A 27,389-nucleotide genomic window follows, 5' to 3' on the forward strand; every position below is an offset into this window, starting at 1 on the left:
TTTCGTAAAGTAACAACATTTCCGGAGTGTTGATAAATAAATGGAAAGTTTCATAATTGCGAAAAGATTCAATTACAGACATTTCTAACGCTAATAAAAATGACTGTTCACCTACATAAAAGTTTGGGTGTAATGCGATTTTAATCCCGAAATTATTTGTAATGAGTTATCGCAACCAATCTCGAGATTTACAAGATTAAAAAAAAAGTTTGCAAGGACTCCACTACGAGCGCTTTAAATGTCACAAAACCAACGGAGAAAAAGTAAACTTTCTTCATTTTCATCCCCCCCCAACTTCCTACTGTTTTTATGTTTCTAAAACAACCCTTTTACATACATTACACAGTTTCCCAGTTCCTCGCAAACTTCCGAAAGGATATCATGAATTTCGTAAATAACTTAATTACTAGGTTAAATATTCCCAAAAGTGCAAGAAAGCAAAACGTTGGGAAGAGCTCTACTGTTGGTAACACAGCAGTATAATTCCAAAGTCCTTGAAATTAATTTCTAAGCAACAATCTAAATCGATAACGCCGTGGCCATTAGGAGGAATTAGTCACGTGCATCTCCTTGGGCATAGTATATACAGGATGCAAACTGTAACTGTCACTGTGAGTATAACTGGGGAGGTGTCCATCAAAGCGAGGGAAGCAGCCAAGCCTGTCACCGCTATGCCAAACGAAGCGTATTGGACCACTTAGCCGGAAATCGAGCTCTATGGAAATCCGTAGCACATTTCTTCGCGGCTCGCCAACCCTTCCGGAGCACGCAAGGGAAGTGATCCCCTCCCCCAACTCTTGAGAATCAGCAACAAAAAGCTCGGACACAGAGAGAAAAAGTTTCTCCAAGGGCGTAAAGACCATCTGTCAGACGTCTCACAAAACATAATAAATTAATTTACCATTCAGAACTTACTATAATCTGTTACTATTTAATAATTAGTAACTTGTTAAATTGTATTTGTTCTTAAGAAACAAACAAACAACCTTTAATTCTATTATTTTTAATTCACGAATAGTTTCAAATTCACTGGTAAAAAATCTAGTTATATTTTTTTTATTACTCCTCTACAGCATTTGTAAAGTTCCACTTTAAATTAACCAATTAATTTACGTCTTTCCTATCCTAGTTTTCTGTTGGCCTTCATATTAGAATACAAATTAGGCACAGCTGAAACATTAGGTACAACTATTATTTAATTAGCTTGCACTGGTATCAATTAAATTGCTTCATAGCTATAGGATAAAAATACAGCTGCCGTATTCTCTTCATTACTTATAACATTTGCAATATTTTATACAAAATAACCAATTGTTTTATGTTAATTCTTTTCCAGCCTTTCTACTTTTCCGTTTGTCTTCACTAGAATGCAGATTAGGTAGCGTTTAAACAGTGGAAATGACTACTATTTAGATGAATTACATGGGCTATCCATCTATTCGCTTAAAGAAAAGGGAACCTTCTTAGAAGACTTTCTAAACTGCTTTCATATTTATACCAAATTTAAGCAATATAATTAAAATCCTCTGCAAGAGGCCTATTTACCACGCAAAAGCCAGTCCAACGAACATCTATCTGGAAGGTTGCATCAAAAATGTATATTACTACTGATGCATATAAACATAAAGTATATGAATAATACTTGCATTTCTGTACTGATGCAACACTCTATTCTATAATGACTAGACAACACATCAAATTCATTTACTGTACGTTTGCTGCGGACATCCACGACCATTCTTCTTTTCCTTCAGTATCTGGAGTAAAATTAGCATTACTAATATTAATATTTTGTATTAGTTTTTTTATTAATTTTGCACCTTTTTTTAATGTTTATCATTTAAATTATAATCATAAATTCACTATTTTGAAGTCAAGTTCCTAATATTTCTTTAGCGAAAATTTTCCAAAAAGTTCTGGACCCTTACTTTACGTTACGCTATTACGCATTTATGACTTTCTTCGTCGAAAATTGTAACGAAAAGACCCAGTAAAAATTTCGAATACGAATACTGAAAAAAGAAATTTCGATACCGAATTGCATGTTTGATTTTCTTTTGTTTCATTAATCAGAATATCAAACTCTACTGGCATAAAAGTGTTGAGACAAAAAAGTGCCGGCCGCCTTTGACGAGACACGGCTTGCTAAGGATTTCCAGCAAATCGATTAAAAGTCGAAACGATGGAAGACTACATGCACAAGTGAAAATTGAGTCGACCCGAAGACGAGAAGTGTTTACCCCTGGATCAGTTCGAAGAGCAGGTGGCGGGGCCCCCCGGGGGTCTCTTATTAGTGATGGGAAAAGAAAGGGCGATCGCGTGGCGGTCGAGTGTGCCACAGCCGGATGAGTGACCCCGCCGATGGGGAACATCTGCCGCTCTCGGAAAGTGGGCCCCTCTTTCTCTTAGGGCGCGTGACCTTGGACCACCTGAGAAAGGCCTTTACAACATTCGTGTGTCCGATCACTTAGTATCTAAAGATACATATTATATATTCCGAGTACTTTATGATACAAAATGACGGAGAAGGATGCTCAAATTTGAAAACTTGGAGTTTTCGGTAACATAACATATCGCAAAAGAGACCATTAAATTTATTAAAACGAAGAAGATATTTTTTTAAAGAAAGATCTACCATTTACTTAAAAATCGTGGGAGACTGACTTTAAACTTTAATACCACTGGAAGTAAAAGTTTTATCGATATATTAAAAATTTAATGCATTTTAAATTACATCAATTAGATAGAATACTGAATAAAACTTAAACCAAAAGTAACCCTCAAGGCCGTTGGTCACTAGCGACTTACCATTTGACAGCTATTACTGTGGAGTGGCGCTTATGTTTCAAATTTAACATAAGATTTTTAAAATGAAGTCAAAATGGGAGTGGAAAAAAATCACTGGATATTCCATACCAATGTGGAGTAGTGCATCTAAGAACTGTCTTTGGAATAATGTCTCTTCATGTAACCTAACGTAGCACTCCAAACATTTTGAAACTTTGTTGCGAATATTTCTGATGTCAAAATTATATTATCTCCGAGAGACAATGATTAAAGCGAAACGATTTTATGTAAGGCCCTAACCGCGATACAGTAGGTATCATAATACCCGACCTCCGACAATGCCTTTTTAGGTAATATACTATAAAACAGGAGAACATCATTATTATTATTAGATATTATGAACTACTTTAATATCCATCCCAACATTCCTTCCCCCCCCCGTTCAGAAATTGCTGTATCGTATGTTGCATATCGTTACTGAAATTATATTTGCTATTATAATCATTAAAGGGTAAAATTATACTCTGATTTTGTATTACAATTAATCATTTTATTTTATTTTAAACACTTATTTTACCATTTACCTTAAGTTTCTTATAAATGTATTTTCTGAATCTTTCTATTTTTATTACTACCATATTATGTTAAATCACAAGGACATTTATCTCTTATTGACGTTAACAATCCATAAGATAGTTTATTTTGCATGACAAATGGTCAGCTCTGAAAGTTGTTTTCATTCGACATAACATAAGATTAACTTATGTTTCAAATTCAATTTGTACAATGCTTAACTAACATAAGGATTCAAAAAAAAAAAAAAGTAAGCTACTACTTTGATAATTTATAGCTTAAATTTTTTTTTTTTTTTTTTTTTTTTTTTTTTCAGTTTAATAATATTCTTAAGCAAAGTAGTGTATAATACATTTAATACATGAAATTTTTAATGAATCTAATTAGTAATTTGCAACGTTACTGTTATTAATGAAAAGATGTTTCTAACGCCATCTATCTATTACACTTCCTCGGTACAAAACAATCTTGCGTGTCGCTTAACAATGCAACAGAGTTAAAATCGTGCATTAGCGACTAGGCATTTACTATTCTTATGAATCAAACAACTAATGCTTTTGAAAATGTTTAAGTTCAGAATGTTGCCATTTGGCAAAACATATTATTATTCATTTGTTTTTCAAATGCAATCAGTCTGTAGTTGCTTAAGGATTTAAAACAGTAAACGCATTTCTTAATAAATTAAACTTCCTGCTCCAATTAATGCAACCTAAAAACGCATTAAATTTATAGTAGATATTCCATTAACTGTCAATTATTTTGAGTATTTGGAGCATTAATATAATTAATAAGACACATTTCTAAAACCAAATATTACGTATATCAACTATGGAATCGGTTCACTATTCATTGCCGTTGATGTGAGATTATCAAGAGTTTATTGTAAGACAAGTCTGATTTCCTCAGCACGTTTGTCACGAGGTAAAATCTTCATCTGGTCTATTCTCTCTGCCCTCCCTCCTCCATCTACGAGAAACCCTGCGGGGCAGTTTGGAACGCGAAATCGAACAGGCGCGGGGTTACTGAGTTCTGAAGGCAGTACAGAAGACGAAGAAAAAGGAGGAGGAAAGGGGGAAGAAAACCAAAGCAAACGAAAGAACTAGGGGTGGATGAGGGCAGCAGCAGGTGCGAATCGTCTCCGCAGACGATAAAGAAGGAAGAAGTTGCAGCTGTTCCCCGTGCGGCCAATCAAATAACTGCCACACTCTGGTCAAGCGTGCAGCTTACCTGCTCAACAAAATTGGCCTATCTATCAGACGACCTCCCTCTCGCAAGATCTGTTATTTAATATCTCGGACAGACATTATTGCAGATATTAAAAAACGAAAGGTTTAAAAAAAAAGGAAACCTAAATTAATAAACGGTTAAAACTAAATAATTGCTGGTCTATATTAAAAAACTAACTATTTGACTATATAAACTTTTTTTAAAGGTCTGAGCTTATCAGTATGATAGGCCTTATAGTTTAAGAATAAACCTCAGTAATTCAAAATTAAGAACATGCAGTCATATATACAAAATCAATTTTTTGAACAGCAAAGCCAAACTGTAGTGGTGCACCAGCGGCCGAACGGTAACGTTGCTGGACACTGGTAGTTCGGCCCGATGTTTGAAACCTGCGACTGCATAAGCATTTTCGTCGTTTTCCCCATCTGTAACGTGTATGCGAGCCAGTTCCCCTTAGAAAGTCTTCTACGAAGGCATCCCTTCCCTTACGCAGACAACCCTCGAGTGCTTTGCCGTAATCAAATACACCAAACCAATAACTGAATTCGCCTACTCGATATAACTATATACGTCTCTTTTCACAGCATTTTAATTATGGAAAAAGTCATTTATGACTGTCTGTTAATTAATACGCAAAAGCTATTTTTATGCGCTGTTCATAATGTTTCTGGAAATTTTTTGGTCCATATCGCACCCCTGATCTCATTGAAGAGCGTTCTCATCTCATCATTTCTGAGAAATTCACCGATTTGATCATCTTACGCTTCTTCAGAAAGTTTATTACATGATGCTCTCTCATTTATTTGGCAAATTTCTTCTCATTAATTTTTTCATCAATATCCACTCATCAGTAAAATTCATCCCAATTCATATTAGTTAGGGAATTTGTTTTGAGTTCTTGAACTTTTTCATCATTTATTAAAAAACTGGCATGCTGAAAATGATTCTGCCTTGTCTTTTTTTGAGAGGCGGTTCCAAGACATGTTCAGCATACGCAAACATCAAGAAGGCTAGTTTTTATTGCTAATTCATTTGCACTCATATTCGTATTATCTATAAAAGACTCAAATATCATAATCATTTAAATAATAAATATATAAATCATTTGAAAGCGATAATACTGTTTCGTCGTTCTAATCATTTCTTGATCGTGGCTGAATTACGGCTGTGATATCTGCTGGCCTATATAAACTTCAGCATATTTAAGTGCGACATTTAGTTGTGTTGTACAGTTGTCATTAAGGAAGATTATAATTCTACATACTCATAATCCACTGGTTAACTCCTTACCAGTGGCGTAGTAGCTAGGATTACCAGTGGTAGCTAGGATTACAGTGGATTACCAGTTAACTCCTTACCAGTGGCGCCAGGGGGGCAACTGAAAAATTTGCGCCCCTTTCTGTGTGCCAAGAATGGAAAAAATTTCATTAAAAATTTTCGTTGCATCAATGTGGCACCGCCTGGATGCTGCGCCCCGGAGTCAGATGTCCCCCCTTGCCCCACCCTAGCTACGCCATTGCTCCTTACGCCTTTAAAGCATCTTAGTGATACAGCTCTGTGACCATGCAATTTCTATACCCTGTTTAGAACTTATCGAGTGAATTTACCTTTTATTTCGAGACTACTGCAGTCTAAAAAATTCCTTCTGTAACACTCTGATAATATTACTAGAATTCTTGATTACAATAACCGATGTTGTCATATACGGATGGCGGGACTTCAGCAACTCGGTAATGATGTCCGAATGACAACGTTAATCGCGATGAGATAAAGCGGCGCCTACTGTTATGCCGTTCTGAATGAGTGCCACGGAGAACTTTTGCATGTACATTGTATTTAATAACCCCCCCCCAAAAAAAAAAACTTTTCATTCAAAATGTAGATATGTGTTTCTTTCTTCTTCTTCTTTTTTTTTTTTTAATCGCTCGTGCAAGAAGTTTGCAATATGTTTCTCACGAGTGAAGCTGTAACTATCTGCATTTTGCTACAAGAAACTGATCAACTGAACCCAATAATACCATTTTTTGAGGTATTACACGACAAGTAATACCTCAAAGGAGGTACTACAATAATGAGATACATTCCGCAAGAGAAGAAGAGGAAGAATGACCCTTGTTGTTTACATTAGCTATACATAAGTCATGTGATCTCTGAGATCATCTGCGTTTGTTTACATTACCTATGTATAAGTAACGTGATGTCTGATGTCATCGGAATGTATCTCATACCCTTTTCTGAGGTATTACAAGTAACCTACAATAATACCCTTTTTTGAGGTATTATAAGTGACAAGTAACCCTAACTTTTATGCCGCCCAGAGGGTATTAAGATTAGGGGAGCCTACTGTGATACCTAAAGGCCCGGGTTCGAATCCCGGAGACGGCATGGCTGTAACTGCCCGTTCTTTCATAGGAGGTACCGGTGGCCTATCTAATTGTGGCTGTAATATCTTGAAGAATAATTATTACATCAAGGTTTTATAAATAATTGTGATAAAATTAATTCATTTGACTAACCTCTTCAGAGAAGTCTTTCCTAATTTTCTGGACTTTTACGTTAGGTTATACAACGATGCATTTATATTTCAAAAAATCCTCTTCCAAATTATGAGATAAGAGCAGCTAAAGTTAGAGCTCGCGTTACATTTCAGATCACAGTTACAGCAGAAACGTTGCAACAAAATAGTCATCCCAATATTATAGTTTAATATGGGCTTAAGTATCTGAAAATACTTTTAGCTCAGAAAGGAAGCTATTACAAGTACATGACTCTGAAAGGATTTTTTTCTTTGTAGCAATAACAGTAACAAATATTACGACAATCATTACCGATCAAAAATCTACTGAATGTTTTATAATAAAGGAACAAGTCTGAAAAAAAAAAAAAAAAAAAAAAAAGTGTTGGAAATACATCATTGTTGTGTACACTTTTATCGGGAAAATGAAGAGTAAATAGTTACTCTACTTCGTATTATTTTAGGAAATATGAAAGGAGAAATAATTTTTTTTATTTATTAATAATTTTTCATGCTGTTTTGTACCCGAAGTGGTTTCAAAAACTCTTTCGGATTTTGATTAGTGGAACACCTACAAGAGATTCAAGCTTCCCGGGTTCGATGGTCTTGGGATGCGTGCAAGGCTTTGTAAAAACCTAATTATTGGGGGAAATTTTTGAGGATCCCGGAATAAATTAACACATTATTCCTGTTACTGTTTTTAGGAGCAAGAAAAACCCCAAACCCACTGTTCTTTAGCAATTACACAACGGAACGATATGCGAAGATTGAGTTCAAAATGAGCAGTTAAAAGGTATTCAATTCGTACTCAAGAATAAAATTGACACGGCACAGCTGGAAAGGCCGAATCACGAATATCAACTATCATACGACACGGGCAGGGATGTCTTTGCGCAAGACAGAGAACCTCGTCTGGATGAAGAAAACCAACACAATGCAGAGGATGAAGGAGCCAGCTTTAGGTCTGCTAACTGTTTCAAAATCATTCGCGAAACTAATACCTCTGCTTGAAGATCCATGCCCGACAGATCTTCGTAATGGTGCCCCATTGAGAAATTCGGCACCTTTACACCAGCTGGCCCATATTTGAAAAGACAAAAAACTTCTTAAAGATGCCTTGACCTAAAGATGGTGGAACCAAAATATGACATTTTGGTGTTAGGTCTCGCATTTTCCAACTCGCAAAAAAGCAACCTTCATAAAAGTGCCTATACTTTTATAATGAGCAACCCTATGTAAACAGGGCTTTCAAACTGCTGCTCTGATTACCAAAGCTAACGAAACTTCCACTTGCTTAGCGGTGTTCTGGCATGAAGATAATCGCAGATGCACGAAAGTTGCTTTTTACAAGTCAGAAACTGATCATCATAACGGTGCGGGTACCTTTATGAAGGTATCTGGCTTTCCGAACAGCGACCCGGCTTTCATAAAGTGCCGGCACCGTCATGAAGGCGTCTCCAGATAAAAATCAAGACTCACTTTTTTCACCTCGACCTTCGAAAAGTCGGGAACTTCACTATAACTTCAGAAAGTAAATAGAAAATGGGGCCTTATCTCCTCAGTCCTCGCAAGATGCCTTTACGATCGAAACAAAACCAGGCCTCACGGTCCTGCTAAAAAAAACTCCCCTGCACAGAAAGAATGAAGTAGCGAGAAACTTTTGTGCATGGAATGCACCTAAAAAACATCAAGAATGTTTCACAATGGCTCAAGAAAGATTTTGTTGGGGTGACGAATTCCACCTCCGCCGCTGCAGAAACACGAGTTTGGAGTGTCGATGACGTAATGTCATGCATGGCCTCAGACCCTGAAGAATCCGTAGCATTTTGAGGGGGAGGTGAGAATTCAATGATCTTTCAGTAGTGACCGCAAGTAGCAAAGCAGTAGTTCGGGAGTAGAAGAACATCGTTAAAAAAATGGAATCCTAAAAATTCAGTTTACATTCCATACCTCAAAATAAAAATACAATAAATAAAAAAACATTAAAATGCGAAATTTTAAAAAGCTAAATTCATTAAATAAGTAAATGATTCTGAACCAGTTATGTAAACATATGACTTTACAAACGTTTTTTATTAATTAAAACAAATCTGCAAATATTCATAAAAATGACCACTTGCATGTTTTATAAATTTAACGTATTTTAATTTATATCTATTAGTTGCTTTATCTGAACAGACTAAGGTTATTGTTTTGAAAACCGCTCAACGCCCTCCTAACAATTATAGACTGTATAATATTATAGTTAGTGAAAAAAAAGTAACATTCTGGCGATTTTATAAATTATAACATACCACCAATCAATGGTGTAATACTTCTTTGGCGAAATGAAGCAACTCCAATGATGGAACACAACAATAACTTTTATTTAACACTCAAAAAAAAAAAAAAAAAAAAAAAAAAAAAAAGGCGACATACAAACAAGAAGAGAAAACATATTCTAAAAACTTATTTAAAAAAAATAATTACATGCTTCGTGCGAGAAAATGCATGCAGCTCTCGAGCCTACATTTCAATATTGCCAGTAATATGTACATTATTTATTATTCATCTATTTCAAATGCACGAGAGATTAATAACGAAATTAAAGCTGTTACAACCTCTCCCCCAACGGAGAGACTTTTTTTGAAGGGAAAAGTTCTGTAAAATTTGATAGTTTAATAAGCTCGGCTTGCTCAATTGCTTAAAGAGAAAAGATAATTTCTCTTAGGAATTTCCAAAATTCAGGGCAAAAATTTTAAGTTTTAAGCAAATATTTTTATACCACATTTAAGTAGAAAAATATGGAAAATGATCAAATTAGTCTTCCTTTTTTTCTTGACGGCGCCTAGATCTCTTCCATGGTGGACCAGTTCCTCGGCTATAATTCATAGCAAAGCCTTTCCTCAGTTCATCTGTGCCTTTCGGATAATATTCAATTGTCATTTGCTTTCGACAATTGTTTTCTTCGTGTATTAGTAGCGGCTTTGATATTAAATCAAAAGCCGAAAGATGATGATAACGCTGCATTGCAAAATGATTCTCAGTATTAATTTCTTTATCGTTTTTCAAATTTTCGTGAACATCTTCCACGTTTAATTCTGGTGATTTAACTTCTTCTTCAAAGACATCTCTGGATGCTTTATTTTCTTCCTTCATCGGTTCCAAGATCTTCTCTTCAGCTATTTTTCTTTTCCTTTGAGCTCTAGTACAGACGGCATTAACCTGGTGAAGATGACTATCAGATTCCTTTCTTTGTTTATTCAACAGTGCAAAAGTTCGATTGCCTAATAAATATCTTCCCTTGTCCAGTTCATTTCTAATAATGGCAGCCTTCGTTATTACTCGCCCAAGATCGCAATTTAGTTCGATCTCGGCCAATGGTAAACAGGTTGGTTTCAAATCTAATGGCTGTTGCACCCACACATTTTCACCTGTCAGCATTTCCGGTGTGATGTATTTGCGACAAACTATATCAATACTAGCACCTGAATCCCTTAATATAGAAATTTTATGACCATTTACGTAACCCATACTAGTATAAGGTAATAGAAATTTATCCTCTGGCTTTGCACTAATTTTGTTAAGATTAGCAGGAGATTCAGTACTATTCTTAAGTTTTGGACATTGGGGTCTTAAATGTTGATAGGACCCACACTGATAGCATTGTGGCGTTTTTCGTTTTTCATATTTATCATCTGGACGTGGACTTCTAGGTCTATGAAACCAGCTTTGAGAATTAAATCCTGATGACAATTTTTTTTTTTTTTTTCAGTTTTATTTTTATTATCTGAACTCAATTTACCTTGAGTTAGTGCATTGTATCTTTCCTTCTGCCGATCCACTACAGGCCTTTTTGGAAAGTTTCCGCAAACGTTTTCATAGGCATCAAGTTTTTCAGCTAATTTTTTAGATGAAATCATCTCTACCCATTCATCAAGAAAATGATCTCGAATTTCAGGAGGAACTCGACGTTTAAGTTGGTCAAGCACCATCAAATCTAGCAATTGATCAAAAGTCTTAACTCCTAGACCAGTCACCCATTCTTTGCAATAATTTTCTATTTCATAATTGAAATCCACCCATGTAGATTCGGTACTCTTTTGATGTTTCATAAATTTCTGTCTAAACTTTTCTGGGCTTAGTTTAAACTGTCTTAACAATAAATTCTTCACGTGTTCATAGTCTTTAGCTTTATCGGAGGGTTCTCTAGCTATTAACTGGGTTACTTCGTAAGGAAGTAGTCCTAGTAAATGAGATACAAATTCTTCTTTATCAATTTTAGCCCATTCTGCTTGCCTTTCAAACAATAGCAAATATAGACTAATATCTCCTTTCTTATCATCGAATTTCTGCATAAGGTGACGCAGCTCCGTTTTCGGCCGGATCTGTCCGGTATTTTGAGACTTTGTCTCTGCTTCAAGTCTTAATCTCTCTAATTCATACTGTTCGTTCCTTCTCCGCTCTTCTGCTTCTTCCTGTCTCCTACGTTCTTCTCTTTCCCTTTCCTCCCTCTCTTTCCGTTCTTCTCTTTCCCTTTCCTCTTTCTCTTTCCGTTCTTCTCTTTCCTCTCTCTCTTTTTCTCCTTCTCTTTCCGTTCTTCTATTATTGTATCTAAGACTCCTTTGACGAATACTTCATCATAATCTCTACTTTCAACAATTTTCTGTTTTAAATCGACTATTTTCAGATCTGCAGTCACATGAACTCCCAGTTCAGCCGCGAGATTTTGCAAATCTTCCTTACGAGCTCTTCCCAAGTAAGACATTTTTTTATGTTTAAAATTAACGAACACTGTGTTCTTTATATTTCCTCAAAATAGCTCAATTCAATTACTTTAATTAATTAATGCAGTCAGGAATCACGAAATTAAATGCACTTTGTTAAATACGTATACCTCAAAAATGAAATATTTAAATTATATGAAGTTCATTCTCTTTACCACATTAATTGCGATTAAAATAAGAATAATAACATAGAACAATATATATATCTACCGTCTGGACAACTAAAATGAATATTAAAAATAATATCCAATACGATAATAAAATAAGACAATTCAATATTAAAAGGAAGTAATAATCTGGTATCGCTAATATTATGTTCAGTGATGAACTAATAAAATAAAAATACGCACGATTATTCGATCTCGTCGGTGCCTCCAAAATAATTAAGACTGTAATACTTCTTTGGCGAAATGAAGCAACTCCAATGATGGAACACAGCAATAACTTTTATTTAACACTCAAAAAAAAAAAAAAAAAGGCGACATACAAACAAGAAGAGAAAACATATTCTAAAAACTTATTTAAAAAAAATAATTACATGCTTCGTGCGAGAAAATGCATGCAGCTCTCGAGCCTGCATTTCAATATTGCCAGTAATATGTACATTATTTATTATTCATCTATTTCAAATGCACGAGAGATTAATAACGAAATTAAAGCTGTTACAATGGTCAGTTAAAGAACCCAGTGTATGTAAAGACGATAAGTTTCGCTTTGCGGCAATAACTGCCATTCCGTTTGTTCGTGTAATGCAAGGGCAGTCAATCTTTTTATACCTACCGCCCACCTGTTAGGCAGTAAAATTTCTATACCGCCCAATCATTCACATTAACTTATTGTAGCAGAACTGCTTTAAGTGGAGGTTTAGTAAAAATACAGAGTTAAATTTATGCATTTATTTATACTACAATTTACAATATTAAAACTTTTAACAGACCAGAAAATTCATTAACAAACAACAAAGCTGTATAAGTATATGAGAGCGCTGCGCGAAGAGAAATTGTTAAGTGGAGAACTAAACTTTAAGGGGGGAGGTGTATATATCTATACATCTATGCAAGTTTCGATCTTCCTTGATTATTACGGGATAAAAACCCCCACCGCCCAACCTGTAAACTAAATCCCCCACTAGTGAGTGGTAGGGGTCAGGTTGACTAGTTGACAATCCCTAGTGTATGTAACGTACCGCTGAATTTTTTTAAAAAAAGACTGTGTTTATAACTCCGACCCCCCCCCAAAAAAACAGATTTTACATCACGCACAAAGGGGCCTTTTTTTTTTCAACGTTTTGTGTGTTACCTTTTATTTATTAATTACCATGTTCTTTGAACACGTACAATTTTGCCATTGCTCGCTTTGAAATCCTTGAATTTGTTAATAAAAACTTCGTTAAAGTGTTACAAAATATGAAATCCATAATAAAACAAATTCCAAATTTCAGATTTGGGCTTCCAGATGCCCATATTCGCAGCAGGATTACGTTATTCAAAAGTGGATGGCTCTAGGTACCGTCGTTTTATCACAATGCGAGAACACATACATACATTTATGCAGATTCTTCATTATTTAATTTCTTTAAATAAGTTGATAATATTTGGTGGCAACAATTTGAAAAGTGGAACAATGCTTGTAGTGAATCAACGCAAAATGTCAAAACGAAATTAACAGTCCTTCTGGGCAAATTTCCTCTTTCGGCTTAAAAAAAAAAGAGAGAGAGAGAGAAATATTAATTTTCAGTAATTTATGTGATATTATGTAATATACAGATGAAAACAGCGATCTCGAACGCATTCCTCAGCGAAGACGAGCTGAGAATTGGGTCGAGCACGAACGAAGAAGGACAACTGAATGGACAGGTGGAAAATGCATCGCCAACACCTGGTTCCTGGCAGCAGCTGTTTCATCCACTGCGTCGGTATGCACAGAATGAAGAAGAAGCACGTCATACGCATGACCGGAATGCAAGCAATCATATCAAAAAATTTGAATCGAGAAGTAAAACTTCAACGACACAGCAACGCTACGAAGAAAAACTGAGTTGAAAATGTGTAGAAACTTTACAGGCGTAAAGCCAGGCCTTGAAATTCATCTAAATATGCGATTTAAACTGCCAGCAACATCAGAGAACCTGTCACAGCGCTGTATTAAACGATTTACAAATGTGAATTCTTTGCATAAAACTTTTAATTCTTATTTCTTTAATGCCAGAAATACTTTTAAGTTGCCAGAGTTACGTTAGAATTCCATTTCAGGATATAAGACGGTAATAAAATGAACAATTGAATGGAAACTCTCAATGGAACATTTTATTTTAAAATTATAATCCAGACAATTAAAGAAATCGGAAACATCTGAAAGTATCTCAGAATGAAGTTTTCTTACACAACGTAGACGTTCAGCCTAATTTTTTTAAACGATGCTGCCGAAAATATTCAAAAAGCAAACTTCATTAATCCATTAATTTTCAAAATAAGGTAGCCACAAAATGGAGAATGCTAGACACCCTCCTTCTGACAAGGACAAAATACCATTTTCTAACAAAAGCAATTCCAAATTTACGGCTATTTTAACCCTTTGCGCACAGTTTGTCCGGTCTGGACACACCTAAAAATTTCCTTCTGTACGCAGAGAAAAATTGAATGAAAAAGGATTTATAGGTTACTCTGAACCTTCTTTATTTATAGTAGATGGCAGCTCAACACAAACCAGTCCATATATTTTTGCAATGTTTAGTTTTTTTAAGACCCTCATTTTTCAAAGAAATCTTCCAGATTTTTTCAGGGTATAAGAGGAATTGTTTGAAAAGAAATTTCTATGTAATTTTTTTTTGGTTGTATGCTGATCTCCTTATTCTATATTAGTTTTAAATTTTTACCTCGAAATCTTGCTTAAAATCAAACGGCGAACCCTAGGTGTGCCCAGCCCGGGCTCACCGATGATTTAGAACAACTGAGAGTCTGTATTCTTTGTTTCACCGCATCTCATCGGTCAGTTCATACTGACAACAATGCTCGTTTCAGATTTCTTTTCGAAGCTCTATTCCCAATCAGTGTGCCCACCTTGGGCACACCCACAGAATTAAACGATAAGTGCTATCTTCACAAAATTTTACTTGTGTACTCCTCTAGGCGTAATTAGACTGCCTACTTTTTTTTTTTTTTAAATCAAAACTCCAACTTTAAAAGGTAGCATGCCGGAAAGGGTTAAAACCGAAATCGGAACTTACATGTATTATCACAGCCATCTTAGTAGAGGTCGCCAAACTCTGGCAACCATATACATAATAGTTCTTTAGATAACCATATCCGTTGTAAGTTGCAATCCAAAAATTCAACGAATCACCTTTATAAAAAATTGCCAAACTGCGCCAAGGTATGCACTAACATGTAAGTACCCCTAAAACTTATTCCAAAACTGTTAACAACACTACTTTTGCACAATGAGGGTTCTCCAAAACACCTTCGGGTGCACTAAATTATCCTAATTAACATTTCTTTTTGATAACAATATGCAACAGGAAAGAAGTGGCAATGGAGAAATGTCCATTTTATACGTAATCTTTGATGAAATGAGGACGTCCTACAATGATATTTAAACATTTGCTTAGTTTGACTTTTCTTCGTGACATTTCGTCAGCCGAGAGGTCAAAATCTACGTTCAACTGATCATTTTTTAAAAACTAATTCATTCAGGCCCTTACTTCACTTTCTCAAACTGCCAGATGAGTCTTGATAACAATATTTTTATTTTCCAATGATACCAGTCACGATTGCGGTCCTGAGTGGTTACCGACACAGCTCACGCGTCGAAAGATTGTTATTTTCCTACATCGTCTTCTCGGAATACGAAAAGGAGCAGGAATCATTTGGCAACAAACACGGGGCGGCTCCGGAAGCACGAAAAGATACATTTTCGTCCTCGAGCCGGAAGACCACCGAAACAGCCGCGAAGAATTTTTCGGAAACCTTCAGCGTTCGTTGGGATGAAAGATCGATAACAGACATTTTATCTACTATTCGAAATCTACACATCCTAAACACGATCGTTTACGCATAGCTTATTCCAGCGATTCTTAAATTCTGATCCGCACCCCCTACGACGTTGAGATTTCATAATTAGAGATTCGCAGCTGATTCTGATGGTGGAAATGTTTTTTTGTATTAATTTAAATACTGCAATTAAAAAAATTATAATATGTTATAAATACATAAAAGTTACCAACTGGAAAACTTTTAAGAATACTGGCAGCGCCATTGCAAATAATAAATGATGTTTCTGACGCCATATGTTACGTACTCTGCATAGAAGCGATTGTTTTACTCTGTACCAAATGGATCGTACGATTACATAAGGCAGTTCACACACGGGCATACGACATTTGATAAAATATCTCGTACTCTAAAAAACACGCCCCTCCTCTTCAACAACAACAGCAACCACACACACGCGCGCGCGCACCTAATAAAAAAAGAACTCCTCTGAGAAGTCGTACGAGACTGTTCATTAATAGAAACGGGCTATGTTAGTGCATACCTCTTACTCTTTGAATCTTTTACTTCACGACTATCCTCTTTACAGACGTACCAGTAAACCACTGAGAAGAAATTAACTCCACTACGTTTATGACTCATCACGAAGGAATAAAGATTACGGGGGTGAAAATGGCTGTTAGTCAGCCCATAGATTAACGTATACCGTCAAGGATGTCCAGCAAAGAACAAACTATCATAAATATTCTTAGAAGTCATACGCTTATGGTACCCTTTATTGCCCTAAATATAACGCAGGACACTTTAGACTATCAGATTGACGAAAAAACGCAGGTAATCAAACATCAGGGATCGTGGAATTAACATGCCAGTCACAAATGATACTAGTCTAAAGATAGCGGGATAGCTTATCCTGCTGTCCTTAGACAAGTGTAGTGGGGTTGCTTACGTCTTAACTCTAAGTTAAAACTTGCTTCTTGACTGCAGAAGTTTTACTCTTTCATAAATCTATAGCAGTGACCGGGTAATGGACTGGAGCTGCTACGAGCAGAAATCTTATCAGTGTGAATGTAATTCACTTGTGGTTCAGTGTGGTGTAAGAATTGTTAGATTGTGATATTACAGTTGTGACACTCACCTGCATTGTATCCAGCACAGTGGGTTGCGCGTCGAGACTTGTTCTACGTCGTGGATAGGCTGTCACTGCTGGCGCGGCGGACCTTCTGTTTCGGAGAAGGTGAAGCATTTATGGTTGTTCGATGTCTCTTCTTCTGGTTCATGAAATCTGAAACACAAAGCATAAAACATGGTTTAGAAATCGAAATGAAATGACTCTTCCAGATGAGCCAGCTTTGTCTATGATAAGAACTATATATTGAAGCCTAAATAGGTTGTACAATAAATGAGCACAACTCGAATCAACTCTAACAATTTCAGAAACTCTGCAGATGTAACTAGGTTACCGTTCTCAGACAATAATTTGGCTCATTCGCTGGGCGTGATGAGCGCTTACAGCTAAAAAGGCCAAGGCTTAGGTCCTCATAGTTTTGGGAGATGGTCGCACAAAATCCATCTTTAACACTTCACAATCCTGTTTTCTCTTAAGAAAACAGGAAAAGTGAGCACTAGGGAGGATAAAAAAATTCTGAAGCCCTGCCGTTCCTTCAGGAGCCACATTTTTTTTATTCTGATTTATTTTTAGGATAGAAAAATAGGGTTATGAGGTGATACACAAAGCTCTCTAAAATCTGTGATCCCTATGCCTAGGCCTCATGGGCTGACAAGACGATGTACTTAGGCTCGAGCTATGATTCGGAAAATTAATTAACACTCAATAAGCGCCTCCTGATTATAAGTCTGTTATCAAACAGTATCGGGAATGATTCATTTAAAATTAGAACAAGGAAGATATCACTTGGAAAATTTCTTTGGAAACTGTCACGACTTTTATCGGTCTGTGGTAACAATCGGCATTTCATTTCCTTTTAGCTTTCGCAAATAAATTCTCTTTATTTGCTTTGGCAATTTTCGAAAATGAGATTGAGGAAAACAACAAGGCATTTGTTTTCGCAACAGTATTTCTCCTAATAAAATGTTCGAAACACTGCAAATAGCCTTTGAGGACAGCACTTGATCAAAAACAAAGTTATTTCTACAATTAAAACTGCTACTTAGTGGTCACTGTTCTGAAACTATTGAAGCGAAAAAAATTCGCTGCGAGTCCTGAAGGAATTTTATGAAACCGAATTTAAAACGTAAAACGGGGACAACAGTTGGCACAAATGCACTGCAGTAGGAGGGGATTACTTTAAAAGAGACGCAATAAATGTTGTCCAATATATTGAAAATATTGTAATTATGGAATCGCTTCTGACACACTTTTTATCAGAGTAGTAATCTTTAATAAAAGAACATTCTGACTGATTCAATTGCTTGCAACACAGCACCTTGGTCAACATAACAGATCTCAAAATAAATTGTTGAGCATGAGATTCCATACTTTAAATTTGTTCGACAACTGCGCATTTGCTGAAAAGAATTGTGAGTTGCCTTTAGCATTCTCCAACGCAATAAGACTTTTATTAGCAATTTTTTAGTCTGCTAGTTTAATGGATTTTCTTCACTTCAGATTTGCTGACCTAAGAAAACAGATTATGGTTTCTCTAACGAAACTTAATCATTTATATGAATATTAAAATTTCAACCACTTAGCAGCATTTCGTGCCACGGCAATAACATGTCATCACAGAACTATAAGAAATAATGCGCCATAATAATAATAAACTTTTAATAAGTTTCAATTTTTCTAATACTAACAACATCTCAATGCCACGCAAATATGCTACTGAAGTGATGTGTATGACGTCATCTACACTGACACCAGTTTCATAGGACAGACACTCAAATCTTGTTCATGATTTAATATTTCTTGCATGCCAAGTTATTGTCTTCGGTTTCCGATGCTTTAAAATCCACTCTGGAAAGCAGGTGTAAAGTCAAACCATTCGCAGACGACGACGACGACGAAGATCATATGCTTTGTTATAGTGTCAGAGCGCTTCGCGCTCTGACACTATGTTTCATATTAAAACTATCAGGAGTTAGAGTTCGTTAATGAGCTGTCCGAGATTGGTGGTTGAGTAAAGAATTGAGGTGAGCCGTTCTTCAACCGGCGAGGCGGTGGTGGCGGGGCCACACTAGTTTAGTAGTGATGTGAAAGGTAATGTAGTGTTTTTGTATAGTGGTAGCTGTAGTGGTGTCAGTATTAATGCCTGCGTTATGGAGCAAGTATATGTGCTGGGTACCTGTGTTTTTCAACAGGGATTGGAGTATATCGAAGGTTTGATATTTCTGGATTATGATGAAATTGGACTGATTGAAAGAAGTTGGTGGAGAGTATGCGTATATATTCTGCAATGGTATTGATATTGAGATCTGTGTGAATGGTGTTATTTGGGATAAACCAAGGTGCATTTACAATTTCACGAAGCATTTTGTTTTGAAGAATTTGTAGTTTTTTGATGTGCATTTTTGCCGCTTGTCCCCATATAGGGCAGGCATAGAGAAGAGCAGGTCTGAGTATCATTTTGTAAAGTATGACTTTGTTGGATATGGAAAGTACACTGTGTCTGCCTAAGAGTGGCCGCTGTTATTTTAAATTTTTCTGTGACAGCACTGAAGTGTTGCCTAAAGGTGAGTTTGCTGTCCAGAGTGATCCCTAGGTATTTCACCTCGGAGACCCATTCTATATCATCATCAAAAATTTGGGGTGGTGCTGGGGTGTAATTGGAAGTACCTTTACGAAAGATGATTGCTTTTGATTTATTAGTGTTGATTGCTATTCTCCAAAGTGTGAACCAGTGCTCGAGTGTTATGAGATAATGCTGTAATTGAAGTCGAATGTGATTTGTATGTATTGCCCTCGTGAGAATGGCCGTATCATCAGCGAAGAGTGCTAGTGTGATAGTGGCATCTTTGGGTATGTCATATGTATAGATATTATAGAGTAGGGGGGAAAGAACTGCTCCCTGGAGGACGCCAGCTGTGATGGGTCGTATGGTGGAGTGCGTATTGCGAATTTTGATGGTAAATGTGCGATTACTAAGATATGAAGCTATAAGTCGAATAAGATGATCTGGGAAGTCCAATTTGATGGCATTGTAACCATCTGTAATGTAATTGATGACTCTTAGAAGCTGATGCGTAGTGCTGTGTGAATGACGAAAACCAAACTGTTCTGAGGGTGTGTAATGGCTGACTGGAATGTTTTTGTGAATGAAATACAAAATAATTTTTTCCGTGATTTTAGATAGGCTGCTAAGCAGGCTTATTGGCCTGTAGTTCTGTGGAAATGTATTATTCTGTTTGGGTTTTGGGAATACTATGATAGATGCATTTTTCCAGGCTGATGGGAAATATGAATATTTGATAATAGCATTGATGAGTTTAGTAATGTAAGTGATCCCATTTATGGGGAGATTTTTTAATGCCTTATTTGGTATCCTGTCTTGGCCAGAAGCTTTCTTATTTTTAAGTGCACTGATAAATTGAGCTACAAGTGTTGGTGTGGCAAGGAAGGTGAAATTTAGTGGATCCGGAATGCCAAGATAGCTATCAACCACTGTGTTGACGTGATCAATATGGTCATTGTCATAAGGGGCTGGATTTGGAGTAAAAGAGTCTTGAATGACATCTGCTATTGTGTTGGCTTTGTCAAGATCAGAGTAAACCATTCCCGACGGTCCATGTAAGGGGGGGATTTGCTCATAAGAATTTTTGAGTTTACGAGAGATGTCGTACAGTGAGTTATCTTCAGTGGATGGTGTATTTAGAAAATTTGTTCATATGTTGCTTTTGTACTCCTTGATTGCTCTTTTTATACTGTTTTGGAGTGAATTTAGTCTGCGTTTGGCCTGAGGGTCTCGGGTGTTTTGCCAGAATTTGCGTACTCTATTTTTTATGATAATCTGCTCCCTTATGTTGCGTGGAAGGGGTTGGAAACGTCTGTTGACATAGAATGTATTAGTAGCGTCATTAATGGCTGTTGTGATCTGATTGGTGAATTGTTCAACTTCTTTATCAATATCCTCTTTATTATTAATGAGGAGGTTGCCTGGGACTGTACTGGAAATAATATTAGTAAATTTGGGCCAGTTTATAGCACCAATTGAGCGTAGTAGTGAAGGAGGGCTAGCATTTGTAAAAATTTTCAGTAATACTGGATTGTGATCTGAAGAAAGTGCTGGGATTGAGGTAATTTCATGCTGGTATGGAAAATCCCTTGCGATGAAGAAATCAGTGATTGTCCATCTGTTTAGCGAGAAATGCGCGGGTTCTTCTGGTGCTAGCAGTGAGTAATGATTTTGATTAATAAGATCAAAAAGTAAGTTGCCATTTCTGTTTGCTCGTCCAGGATTCCAGCTAGGGTGCTTTGCATTATAGTCACCTCCTGCTATTGATTTGGGGTGTATAGTGATCAGGCTATTGAGTTCTGTAATGTATAGGTGATTTGTGGGTGGTATGTAAATATTGGTAATTGCAAATGAGGTATTGTCAATTGTGATAATGACATTGACGTTTTCAAAGTTGTTTGTGAGCACTGGCTTGTGGAAGTGTGAGATACTGCTTTTAACATACGTGATGACCCCGCCGCCTCGTCCTGAGAGTCTATCACATCTTTAGGCAAAGTAATTTGGAAAGAGGACCGTCCTGGCTGGCTTGAGATGAGTTTCCTGCACTAAAATTACATCCGGCTCGAATTCTAATATGAGGTCGCTTAATTCATCTTTTCTGGAGAAAAGTTCATTGGCATTCCAAGTGAGAATGCTGTAGTATCTGCTATTATTTGCTGCTGGAGTGTTAAATGTGACTAGTGATTTTTTTCAATAATGTCCACTATTATTTCTATTTTGTCAAATATTGAAGTTTTTTGTTTGATTGTTTTTATTCCATTTTTGATGTCATTCCATATGACTTTTAGCGATTTGAGACTGAGGAGGTCAGAGTTTTGCATTGTCTCTGAGGTTTCTGTCTGGGCTGCAGCAGTTGGTTCTGTGAGTGGCGGGAAATTTTCTGTATTGCTTGTCCAGGGGTTATTGGCAGGCGGCTGGCTTGGGATGAAATTGTCAGTTTTCCTTTTTGTTTTTGGTATAGCCGGGCAACCGGAAAAGGACGCAGGATGCGCCCCCCCCCGCAGTGACAGCACCTTGCAGGTTCTTCTGGTTTTAATTGACATTCGCCGGACGTCGAACGATGTGGGCCCCCACATCTCACACACACCCATTCTCTTGTACATAATAATGAGTTGTGGAAGAACCCCTGGCATCTATAGCACTGTGGAGGTCCTGGTTTTCTTTTAAGTGCCTCTACGGTAACTCTGAGATAGCCAATGTAAGTGAGGTTGTAAATGGTTTTGTTTTGCTCGTTTTTTGGCAAATGCACTAGAAAGAGCGGCATTGGTTTGTTTTCGCGTCTATTTCTAAGATTAGTTATGTAGGTAGCTCCATATCCTTGATTTCTTAATTCTTGTACTATGTACTGATGGTCCATAGTAACAGGCAGTCCTCGTATGACAATTTTTAAAACCTTTTCATCTTGAAGTTGGTAAGTATGAGATTTTAACTTTTTCTCCTTAATGACTCCTCTCACATATCTGTGAGCATCTGCATCAGGGAGAGTCACATGCAATTTGTTGCCTTTTAATTGGCCTGTAATTATTTTCCCTGTTTGAACACTAAGCTCAGGCAGGAATTTATCAGCTTGAGGGACATCATCTATAATAATTGGCGGAACTCAGATTTTTCTACTGTTCGAGGGCTCAGGGAACTCTGATTTTTCTACTGTTCGAGGGCTATGTGTACCCTCACTTTCATTATCCATTTTTTCCTCATTGTTGTCCATATTAATTTCACTCATTTCTGTTTCAAGTCCACTGTATCTGTTAGCGGTTTTAATGGCAGGTTCAAGTTGTTCTGTGTCGGAGTTTGTAGAAGCCGAAGAACGGCGCCTATGTCTTTTACGTTGCTCCTTAAATGGTTCTCCATGTAAGGCGTTCATTAAGTGATCGACTTTTTTTTCATATAACTGCTGATCTTTTGTTGTACTTAAAAACTTACATTACATACATTAGTGGTTGATTCAGTTAATCCAACAACGTTAAAGTTCTGTTTATTGTTCAATTTTAGTAAGCCAGACTGATGTTCCTTATGATTTGATTCAATTTCATATAATAGAACGCGATATACGGAACTTTATCAGTAAACTTTTGGAACGATTTAGCGAAGCAGCACGACAATGTTATGAATTAAAAGCTAATAATAAGATTTAATTCAAATACATAACACACACACATAAATCTATGACCATAGAAAATATCAGTTGGGTATGCATTATTAAATTAAATGCCTTTTAATTAAATATAATTCAAAAAGTAAAACAAAGATTTAAATCATTAAGACGTAGGTTTAATGCTTTGAAGTCAATTAATATGTTTAAGGAAATGCAAAGAGTAGTTTCTGAATCAATTACATCTGAAAGATAAATTAAAGACGCTTTGCCGAAAGGCAACGCTAAAAATTGGTTATTGGCGCACCAATGATAAAATAAATGTTAAACTTTTATGTTTAACGCAGTGGCAACATTTGCGTAGGCAAGTACAGCATACATACTGCAGTATTACATAAACGTTACGTAACAGTCCACTGTGTTTGGAATTCAAACGAACAAACAAAAGAATTAGGTGGTGGGATTTGGAAACTTTAGATTACACTCTAAACAAGAACAAAATAATAAAACCAGTTTGGAAAGATTACGCTCTTAACACGTCAAAGAAACGTTTAATATTAAAATTTAAAATAAATACATACATAAATAATTTTTTAAAGAAGTCATATTAGGATTCCCGAAGAGCCTATTTGGAACAATCGAAAGCGTGGGAGAAGCCAACCTTCATCCTCGGGACGAACAACTCATCTCTCTAATTGTTCCATTTATTCGTACGTGCGGCATGAAAGGGTTTGTCCTTTGGGTAAAAGTCATTGTTTTCGCCATCGCTCTGAACAAAGGTAATCGCTGTTATCGCATCTCATTTCACCCCTCCTCCGTGGGAGGAGAAGAAAAGTCGCGTGCTCTTTGGAATGGAAGTCCAATCCTCGAGGAGTCGACGGTCCAAACAAACAACTCATGACGTCATGCGCAACGCTGGAGAAAACGCTCGTTCTTATCGTGATCACCGAGGAAAAATGAGCATTTTAATCAATATTTACCACAACAGCATCGAAATGATCCAGATCTTTATTAATCCGTTGTCTGTAAGAGCAATGTGCTGAATATTAAGAACGGGCGGGACATTTGAGTCTCATGAATTTTGAGTAAAAGATTCAAATTCGAGAACTCGAATCTTAGTGTTTTTTTTCGTAAACAATTCTACCCACCAGGCAAGAAGGCAGATTTTTCGGTACACAAAACTGAAAGTTTACTTTTGGTTCCACTCGGCAAAAAGGCACTGAAAGTGTAGAACTGACTTAATTAGATACATTCCGCAAGAGAAGAAGAGGAAGAATGATCTTCCTTGTTTGCATTAGCTGTACATAAGTCACGTGATCTCTGAGGTCATCTGCATTGCTTGTTTATAAAAGGTATACATAAGTCACGTGATCAATGTGGTCATCGGAATGTATCTCATTCACTATTCTGTTAAGATTCAAATGTAAACAAATGTGGCTGCTATGGTAAAAAAATAAAATTAGATCTATAATAAAAAACTATGAAAGTGTGTGCTTGTGGATAAATATATATTTGAGGATGAAAAAGCTACCATCCTCAGAAAAAGAAATGTTAGAGAACACTGAAAAATATATAAATTACTTGTGCACGTTTATGTTGCAAATGGGGGGGGGGAAAGCTATTTAATTGATTATTTTAAACGTGCAATTTTGCGGTTTGCACGATATTGAAAAATTCTTTCAGAATTTGGCTTCGACTTGCGGAACCCTTAAGGAAATTCCTTAGAGCTCCATGGTCACGCTCAACATATTTTGACGCCATTAGCCTAAAAGATATATTGCAGCAAATAGAAAAAAGGTAAAGATTTACACCAATAAACAGTTTAAACAGATAAAGAGCAACATGCTATCAGCTCCTGTGGCCATGCTACCGTCATAAAGTGCCCAAAAGGTTCCATTTTGTAAACACTAACAAAAGATTTGAGATTAAAACTGTGCAATGCGAACGTACGATTCACGACGCAATTAGTGCAAGTGCGGCTAAAAAAATTTAGCCGCACTTAAACACTTTAAATTGTTGATAATTCTATAACTATTGCATGCAGAATAACTAAAGGCATAAAAACTTTAACCGGAAGATAAGAATACAACATAATTCAACCATTTTAATAGAAAAAATGCACAATTTACCAACATATACGAATAAAAAAACTGACCTCACGGAGCCAAGTAATAGAGTGGGTATATATACATTTATTTACTTTTGGTGCGGCCTATTGCAACCAAAAATGCAGGTGTACAACCACACGTTATAGCAGTCTTATATACAAAATTTCAATGTTCTGAGGCTACTCGTTTTTGAGTTATGCAAGATACGTACATACATTACAGACATCACGGGAAAAAAAAAAAAAAACATCTTCTGAATTCATTCTAAATCAATTTTATAATCCGTCTGGGAAAAAGGCTTCTTTATTCTGTTCTTACACAGAGATGTCGCGCCAAAAACATCGTTGAATTGCATTCGATAGCGGTCAAAATGGATATTTTCTTTAAAATATGATACCCGGAACTTTTCGTGATTACAATACTTCCTTTACTTCGTACAACGAAGCAAAAAAGAACGCGACAACTGTAATTTTAGTATACATGGGTATTAATGTACACATGGGCCACCACGATCGCCGGCGTGCTACACTCGTTAATTTCTAGAAGCTTTCGATGTTTTTATCTATATTTTACGCAAGTTGAAAAATCCTGAGTACGCATATTTTCGTTTAAAGAGATTTTGGGAAAATGTAAAAAAATTTGAACTGTTGCACGAATGTATGTTGTCAAATTATATTTAGAAATTAAATATCAAGATTCCAGAGTATGCATCTTCTTGATAAATACAGGCGTACATTTTTAAAATATGTTTTCTTAATTGTGTTTCTCATTAAATGAATATTTCAAATTCTGCTTTAATTACAATTACGCTATTAAGGAAAAGCTCCTCTGTTTTGTTTCTTACGATTCGAGAAACTTGGCAATTCACCTAAGCTCTGCTAATGTATTATAAATACTTTTTTACATTTGCTTGCGATATATAAACCATTGTTTGCTATAGATAGACGTATCAAACTAATTTAAAAATAACTTGCGATTAAAAAAAAAACTTTAGCGGCGCTTGCAAATTTTTTGCATAATTAGGCTACTTTGCTACACTGTAAAACGTGGTCTTTCATTTCATTTTCCATGCGGCTTTGGAAATAGCAAACTCTTAACGTCGCCAGTCAGTGAAGTATAAAACTTTTTAATTTATCTTTCAAACTAAATCAGGCCACTGCATTAAGAGGCAAGAACGCTCATTTCTACGTAAGTATCTTTTAGAATACATTAAAAATGCACATTAAAATTCATGAAAATGAAGTTACATGTTTATAAGAGTGCGTGATACGTACGTGATTCATACGTCCTAATAATTCTTTATTTGTTGTGCCATCCTATGGCACTTCGTCAGATACGCAACTAATTGCGTCGTGAATCGTACGTTCGCATCGCACAGTTTTAATCTCAAATCTTTTGTTAGTGTTTACAAAATGGAACCTTTTGGGCACTTTATGACGGTAGCATGGCCACAGGAGCTGATAGCATGTTGCCCTTTATCTGTTTAAACTGTTTATTGGTGTAAATCTTTACCTTTTTTCTATTTGCTGCATTATATCTTTTAGACTAATGGCGTCAAAATATGTTGAGCGTGACTATGGAGCTCTAAGGAATTTCCTTAAGGGTTCCGCAAGTCGAAGCCAAATTCTGAAAGAATTTTTCAATATCGTGCAAACCGCAAAATTGCACGTTTAAAATAATCAATTAAATAGCTTCCCCCCCCCATTTGCAACATAAACGTGCACAAGTAATTTATATATTTTTCAGTGTTCTCTAACATTTCTTTTTCTGAGGATGGTAGCATTTTCATCCTCAAATATATATTTATCTACAAGCACACACTTTCATAGTTTTAAGCGACAATTATTATATGAGTTACATATATGTAACTGCTGCCCAACCGGGATAATGGTTAGTGACTCTGACCGTCGTAGGGCCCGGATTGGAATCCCGGAGAAGGCATGAATGTTTGTAAATCACATGTGAATCATGGTGGCACTCTAAATATACGGCGAGCCGAGAGTCCTCTCGAGAAGACGGTGGCAAAAGAAGACGGGTCAGAGGACCTCGGACCCGTCCCTCCGGGGCTCTCCTTCAAAATTGGGGGTTGAACAGAACACCTGTCGGGTGCCGCAGGATCTTGCCAACGATGGACGTTATC

The 27,389-nt window shown here is 36.4% G+C and overlaps 1 protein-coding gene across 2 annotated transcripts in view; it reads right to left on the minus strand.

The window, feature by feature from the left end:
* The window catches only part of LOC118198799 (uncharacterized), a 62,187-nt gene that overhangs the window by 17,290 nt on the left and 17,508 nt on the right, over positions 1–27,389 (minus strand). Inside the window, exon 2 of one of the 2 annotated variants that reach the window (XM_085824264.1) lies at positions 16,996–17,142. The exons of the other annotated variant lie outside the window; for it this stretch is intronic. Within the exon in view, the coding sequence (XP_085680390.1) occupies positions 17,039–17,142 (104 nt within the window). The 3' untranslated portion in view covers positions 16,996–17,038. The remainder of the gene's footprint in view (positions 1–16,995; positions 17,143–27,389) is intronic. 2 annotated transcript variants of the gene reach the window in all.

Source organism: Stegodyphus dumicola, chromosome 1, assembly GCF_044657685.1.
Source record: "Stegodyphus dumicola isolate Sdum_Otavi_A_Nest chromosome 1, ASM4465768v1".
Lineage (NCBI taxonomy): Eukaryota > Metazoa > Arthropoda > Arachnida > Araneae > Eresidae > Stegodyphus > Stegodyphus dumicola.